Source organism: Xyrauchen texanus, chromosome 10 (assembly GCF_025860055.1).
Source record: "Xyrauchen texanus isolate HMW12.3.18 chromosome 10, RBS_HiC_50CHRs, whole genome shotgun sequence".
NCBI classification, from domain to species: domain Eukaryota; kingdom Metazoa; phylum Chordata; class Actinopteri; order Cypriniformes; family Catostomidae; genus Xyrauchen; species Xyrauchen texanus.
Genome location: NC_068285.1, coordinates 11,436,935 through 11,444,651, shown reverse-complemented (window position 1 = coordinate 11,444,651; position 7,717 = coordinate 11,436,935). Strand labels below are relative to the sequence as shown.

The 7,717-nt window shown below is 38.8% G+C and overlaps 1 protein-coding gene across 4 annotated transcripts in view; it reads left to right on the top strand.

Annotated features, from left to right (window-relative positions):
• Positions 1–1,218: 1,218 nt before the first annotated feature.
• Positions 1,219–7,717, top strand: part of LOC127650190 (MAP7 domain-containing protein 1-like) — a 63,961-nt gene continuing 57,462 nt past the window's right edge. For all 4 annotated transcript variants that reach the window (XM_052135446.1, XM_052135443.1, XM_052135444.1 and 1 more), the window contains exon 1: positions 1,219–1,589. In XM_052135446.1, coding sequence (XP_051991406.1) covers positions 1,523–1,589 — 67 coding nt within the window. In that variant the 5' untranslated portion in view covers positions 1,219–1,522. The remainder of the gene's footprint in view (positions 1,590–7,717) is intronic.

The window sequence follows — 7,717 nt, the reverse complement described above, 5'->3', positions numbered from 1 at the left end:
ATATTTGATATACTGTATCTAATAAATGTATAACTGTGTGCTCTGTTATAAAAGCTTTTACTACAGTCTCTCTTGCTGAGTTATAATCTCTGGACACTGGATAATGTCTCCCTGTGTTTATATACCATGTGAGGTTTTGTAGTTGTGCGTAATGCTTTCATTGTTATAAGTGCAGGCTGAGTTGTGTTATCTTGTGTTTCTTTCTTTCTTTAATGAGTTCATTGTAAGGAAGCTGTAAGGAGGTGGGTGCTCATTATTTTGTATATCTTTTTCTCCTGTTGATGGTTAGAGAGCGATTTAGGTTTAGTATTGTCTTTTATTTGTGTATTTGTTTTGTTTATAGATTATTTAGTCAACTAACACAGATAGACTTCTTTTGTTTGTTATTTTGTCATTGCCCCCTCCTGAAGTTAATTTAATGTAAGTTTCTTAAGTTTCTGTTCTTTTCTGTTCCTAAATAAATCTTTATTGTTGATCTGTGTGTTCAATAGTGATATTTATGAAAATAGGTAAAATATAAAATGTTACACAGGAAAATTTTATATACATAAAAAAAGAGAAAAATAACCATGAGCTCAAAACAATATTTAAGCCTATTTTTAAGAATTAAGCATTTCAATTTCTATCCATCGAATTGAAGTTATCTACAATATTTAGCTAAATTAATCAAGCTAAAAAAGTTTTTTTAAATATAAAATGTGGTTAAAGTTTACTCGATTCAATATGATGGAAATGTGTGATGAAATTGTCAAACGTAAATCTTTAAATTATTTGTTTGAGTGTATAAACAATCTAAATATCCCACAATACAAAACTGAATGTCCTATTTGATCATCAGTAAAATAATCACACTGTTTGTATCGACTCATGTCAGTGTAATAGAGGAATGCAGTTATCCGGTGGGGAACATTAAAGGATCATAACTCAAGTCCATCCCAATCCTGCAGATACAGATCTTGGAAAACAAGAGAGGGGAAGCCATTCTGCTAAAACCTAGAAACACCTTTTTATTACCCCAGCTGAAGAAACTGAAGCATTCACATTCATTTATTCTTTACAATATTTACTAGTATTAAATCACAAATATGTCATCTTAACGCTGAGGAGTTTTCTACATAGGCCGACTGTGCACAGCTGCCCCCCGTCCGGTGAAATGGAACAGTCTATTGGAGAGGCAGGGACCGTCCCGCATAGACCGACTGTATTCCGCCAGCGGTTTCTCTGTTATGGGAAGGGCCCCGGACCTGGGCCCCTCTCTTTTCTCCTCGAGTTTAGTTTGCACAGCTTTGCTGAGATCACACATTTCGATGGGAATAGAGAAGACAATTGCGCGTCCATCAGATTAAACCAACAGTCGTTCTTTTTTCCTTATTATTCATTTATTTTATTGTCCTCAGCTGTTTGTTTTGATCCGATTTAAAGGGGCACCCCATTCGGGTGTGTTTAATAACTGCATGATCTGGGAGTTCCTCTTCTTGCGCGTCTGTTTTGGACCCTGTAATGGAATGACCGACAGCAAACCATGAACAAAATGGAGAACAAGGCTCTGGAGAGCAGTTTTGAAGAGAAACTCACGCTTTCGGAAAAAGGTATGTATACTCTGGAGTTGAAGAAAAACGCACAACACGTCCACGAATGCGCGAAAAGCCCCTTGGATAAACCCAAGCACTCAATATTTAATGACACATCCTTTATAGCCCATTAACCCACATGCGACCTGCACATTTGATGGTTCTTTTAGAATAACACAGTCTTATATTCATATTTTTTGGGTTTAATCGCATTATGCATGACTGCATTAATAAGTCAAAGGTGGTTGATGGTTGTTTTCGTGCCACCAATAATAAAAACAGCTGCCCGGTTGCGCATGACCTGGATAACGGGTTTACGCATTTCTATGCGCATTATTGTTTGATTAATGTCAGTGCTCTTACTTGCTACGAATAACGCGTTTTGGATTGGAGATTCGCTCTTTTCTAGATTTCACCATGACGATATTTCATGGAAATAACCTTCAGTGCTTATCAATATGAGGTTTCACGTTAACGAATGAACGCGCAGCACCGGTATGCGCAAAAGCAGCCGGTCAGATCCATGCGTAGGTCCAATTCCCCTTAACAAAAAGCCTGTTTCCAGCATCATATGGAAACCCGTTGGATTTTCATTGTTGCCATGAATTAAGTGATTGATTTGAGATCTTCTCTGTAAACTGAGGCAACACAAAGCATTGCAGAAATGTTGCATGCACTGATATTCAGGCAAACGCATCACCATGAAGTCAGTTTCATTATCATTTATATGGAAGACAGACTTTATTTTTGTAATTCAATGGACCATATTTAACATGGGTGATGTAGCCTAGAGATGAAACCCAAATGTTCAAGGTTGTTAAAATAAAGGTGCTGCAAGTCTTTTTTGGATTAAAGTGAATGTTTCATGAAAAGTCCTTGGTTAGACTGAAATTGGATGCAATGCTTCACAGTTTGTGATATTTGCCTACTGTACATTCATATGTCACATTTAATGGCAAGGTCAAATGCGGCTTCCAACTGTGTGATTGCAGGTAGACCAATGCCAGTAGATCAGCATGTGTTTCTAAGGCAACATCCAGTCATTATCTCAGGAGGTCAAAGTTTGAGCTACTGTCTCTTGGTCTGATGGATGCAAGCGGTTTCTACAGCATGTAGACGTGTGTGGCCCTAAATGGTAAACACTGAAAAACCTAATAAGTTCCCTCAATTGAACTGAGTAATGGTGTTCCCAAAACTTGTGTAATTGTGTTCACTTAACTTGATGTTCATATGGAAAGAACTTTGCTATTTAAGTTAAAGGAATATTCCGGGTTCAATGCAAGTTAAGGCATAATATTGTGTAATGTTTAATGTATGTGTTCATGTATGTCTTTTATTTTGAAAAGTTTGGTTCCTGTTTCATGTCATGTGTTCCTATTGTGATGTCCGGTTTTCCCTCCATGTTCATGTGTCTTGTTTTCATTGGTTTATTGTTTAATTATCTTGTGTAGTGTTCTGTTTGTTCATTGGTTTATGTTCCCCCATCCTCATGTTTACCATTGTCCTTTGTCAAGTATTGAATAGTCTATGTCTATGTCAAGCCAGGTCAAGTTTTGTTCACGTGTGGATTTACTGGTTTTTGGATTTTCACTTCTGTAAATAAACTGCACTTGGGTTCCTACAGCTTCACCATTGCCAGCAGCTACAACATTCATTTTTGGGGGATTTTCATCCCTTTTCTCCCCAACTTCGCATGCCCAATTCTCAATGCGTGCTAGGTCCTCGTGGTGGCGTAGTGATTCGCCTCAATCCGGGTGGCGGATGACGAATCTCAGTTGCCTCCATGTCTGAGTCGTCAATCCGCGCATCTTATCATGTGGCTTGTTGAGCATGTTACCGCTTGTGGAGGCTCACGCTATTCAACCACAACTCACCACGCGCCCACCGAGAGCGAGAACCACATTATAGCGACCACGAGGAGGTTAACTCAATGTGACTCTACCCATCCTAGCAACCGGGCCAATTGGTTGCATAGGAAGCCTGACTGGAGTCACTCAGCACACCCTGGATTCGAACTTACGACTGACTCCAGGTGTGGTAGTCAGCGTCTTTCCTTGCTGAGCTACCCAAACCCCCCCCACGTCCGTCCTTTTCTTAAAAAAAAAAAAAGCAAAAATCGAGGTTACAGTAAGGCACTTACAATGGAAGTGAATGAGGGCCAATTTTTTAAACATTAAATGACTCACTGTTTTAAAAGTTTAGCCACAAGACATAAACAATATGAGTGTTTGCATGATTTAGTGTGATAAAAGCACTTAAAAACCTTTTCTGTGGAAAGTTATAGCCAATTTTACAACTTTGTAACCATGACGATGTAGCTAATGTCAACAAACCCTAAAATGACTGTAAACATGACAATTTAAACCACTTTACAGCTCAAATAATACACAAGTTATAACAGAAGAATTAATGCAAGTGCTTTAATAACATTATAAGCTTCACATTTCTGTATTTAAACCCTCCAAAGATCGGCCTCCATCCACTTCCATTGTAAGTGCCTTTAAACTCAATTTTTGCTTTTTGTTTTTTAAAGGAGGAACGAGTCAACAATAATTTGTTTGGTAATCAACATTATGCCACAAATGCTTTCGATTGAGCTTAACTTGTGTTGAACCCGTAATAGTCCTTTTATGTAACCAGATGCAAGTAGACTTGCATCAGAGTTTCTATTTAAATGTTATTTCAACTCAATAATTTTAATGGAATGGACTCAAATATAGGTCGTACAATAACACATCTTAAATAATGAAGATTATAACTGATTCTAGTTCAATCTCCACCACAGAAAGACATACTTCAGTTGCACATGCACAAGGAGAACTGAGATGGGAACTCATGTTTGTACTCAATAGTAATTAACACTTAAAATCTTTGTTATGGAACTTGTTCAAGGAACTTCGATATTTGAGTAACAGCATGAGCCCCAAAACTTGATATTTCAAGTAGTTTAATTAAGACATCTTGGCATTTCCTGTATATGAAAACATCAGGGTTCACAGTGTATAATAAGCAAAAGAAAAGGCATCTTAGGAGCATAAACATATACTTATGTGGTGCCTGTGTTAAAGACAGACCGCCTTCTGCGAAGGTGTGCATTTCTCTGTACTGAAAACAAGTCTGCAAGATTTTGCATGATATTTAATGATGCTAAGGCAAGCAACACAATTATTATTGCTCATATTTGGGGTTAAAGATGTGGGGAAAATAACCCCTAACCTTAAGTATTAAACTTAAATGCTATGCTATGAGTGGCACCTCAAATTGTGGCTTGTTGAGTTGCTTTTCTAAGCATAAAGACTTGTGGTTTACCCATAGACTTATATTTTAAAAAGAGCGTCCAAGTCATATCTAGGGACCAAAATATTGTAGAGACTTGGAGGTGGAGTCTTTTGGATTGAGCCAGTAAGCGGTCATATAGCGTCCACCCGGAACGCCCTAACAATGCCCTAACAACCACAGAGAACCCCCTGGCAACTGCATAGTCAAGCATTGGCAATCACCCTGACTCATAGTGGTGGCGAGTTTTACACAGGCAAACAAGACAATGTATAAATGTAGATCTATATTATTCTCGCATTGTCGTTCAGTTCTGATCTGGTTCCTCCCCTAGTCTTTTTTTTGGCATCAGTTATTCACATCCTGTTAATGTAAAGCTGATCCCAGATCATTGGCAGCTGCATATCTCACACCTTGGGCCATTTGAGTCACTGACACCAGTGTGGAATTATTATCAGCTCTGGCTGAGGTCTTGTCTTGTAGCCTGAGGCTAAGAGAAAGAAGAAGAGAGACGGGTCAGAGGATCCTCTGTACAGCAACACTGATTGCTTTGTAGTGCATGTTTTGGGTGCAGAAACAAGCCTCTCCAAGACTGAACTTGTTCAAAGGGAACTAGATGAGACAACATGGCTTTCTCAGGCTTTCTCTCTCACACACTGGAAGATGGTAAATGGTCTTCACTTATATAGCACTTTTTAACCTTAACGGTATTCAAAGCACTGTGACTCATTCACCCATTCACACACCAATGATGGCAGAGCTGCCATGCAAGGCACTAGCCTGCCATTGGGAGCAACTTGGGGTTCAGTGTCTTGCCCAAGGACACTTCAGCATGTGGAGTCATGTGGGCCGGGATTCAAACCACCAACCCTGCAATTAGTGGCCAATCTGCTCTACCAACTGAGCCACAGCCGCCCCTAGAAGATGATTTCTGTACACTTAGTGTACTAGGATTGTGCTTGATAAGACAGAACTTTATTTAGCTCGATTTGAAGTCTGTTTAGAGCAAACACTAGGTCCACACTTTTTAAAAGAAAGTTTCCAATTCTAACCAAAAACGGTTTTAGGGCCTGGTGTCAAAGGAGAACCCTTTTAAGCTGCACAAATAACGTTTAATCCTCTAGTTCTATAGAAAACCATCTAAGAACTGGTCAATAAGAACCATGAAACCGATACACTGATCTGAAGAGCGAGTGTCAAAAATGCCCCATGGATGAAATATTTAATGAGCATTTTTTATCACCCCAAACATTTAAAAAGAAAATATATACTCTCCTCCTTTCATTCAAGTACTTCTATTGAATCAATTTGATAAATCTGGCAACAAGTTCTAAATCTGAATAATTCGATTTGAGAATATGTTATTTCCTATCTGTAAAATTAAGAGTTGCGCTCCGTCCAGCTGTGTTTGGATGCGAGAATGTGTTCTTGGCTAAGTTTGGAATGGCATACTACACATACTACTCTTACTACATCTGCCATGTGTGTCTATGTTACAGAGTAGTATGTGTAGTTTGGTAGTATGCAATTCCGAACTCAACTTGTGCGGTCTAAATGTGGTTTGTTGTCTTTATTGCTGCACTTTGCCTATTCAGCTGGAGTTGCGCTTACTGCCCCCTGACCGAGACGTGTAAAAACATAAAGGTGAATCAGTGTGTTATATCAACAGGCCTAATATTCAAACAGAATATAGTCTTTTTAAATGGGTTTCTGGGCAGTTTTCTGTTTTCCTTTAAAGTTCAAAATGGTGGTGTACACTGAAAGTCTTGGGCCTCTTAGCCATTTCCTTCTTAGCTTGAGTTTGAAGCTTGAAATTATGCCGTTATCATCTTAATCGGTAGTTCTGCTAAAACTTTAATAATGAGTCTGCATAGCCGTCAAAGTTTTTCTTGGCAAAACTGTTTTGGACCAGCATCTGAAATGTAAACACATTGAGGATTTGTCTGGTTAGATCACGTCTTCACTGTGCACATTTTTGCACAATGACTTTGTCTTGGCAGCAGGAAAGCAGTCGTACTCTCTCTCCTCTTACGTAAGTGGGGCGTGTGAATTCCTTTTTGTGTCGAAACATGAAAAAAAAAGAAACAACGATCACCTTTAGACCCAGAGTTTTTAAATAACCCAGAATGAGCATGTGTTTTCCAACATGAAGGACAATATATATCTGTCCAATCCGAAAATGTTTGCGTAATGTGTTTCATTGTTTGTGTGCTGCTGAGAGAATGTTTAAAAAGTCTTGTTAAATATGAAGATTTATGCAGAAATGCAGCTCATTTCTCTGTAATTAGGCACAACGTTTTGTGCCCAGGGTCTAGGCTCAATTAATTTGAAGCTTGTGGCATTTCAATAAAGCTTTACTCAGCACTTTGGTTTGCATCACACTAAGTCTGATTTCTTCCACAACTTCCCTTTGACCAAAAAGGGATTTTACATTTACATTTAGCAGACACTTTTATTTCCCTGGGAACTGAACCCATGACCTTGGCATTGCATGCACCATGACATAATCGAGTTAGACAATATTCCACAGTTCTAAGGGCACTTTTAGAGTCTCTTTTAAAGCATTTTAGGCCACATCCACACTAATACGTTTTCGTTGGAAACTGCATTGATTTTGCTCTACTCTCGAATGGCATTTTCCTCCCCTGAAAATGGAGCGTTTAGAAATTACTACCCACGCAGACTTTGGAAAACAACATGTTAATGAAAGTGATGATTAGTGTGGATCCAGTTAATATGAGCTCACACAGTATCTGGTCCATGCTGGTTTAGGTGGTTGGCTGTCTTGGTCCTACAACAACCAGTTACCATGGTCGAAAATCAGGCTTGACCACATTAAGCTGGTATAACATGTTTTTTTTCCAGCAGGG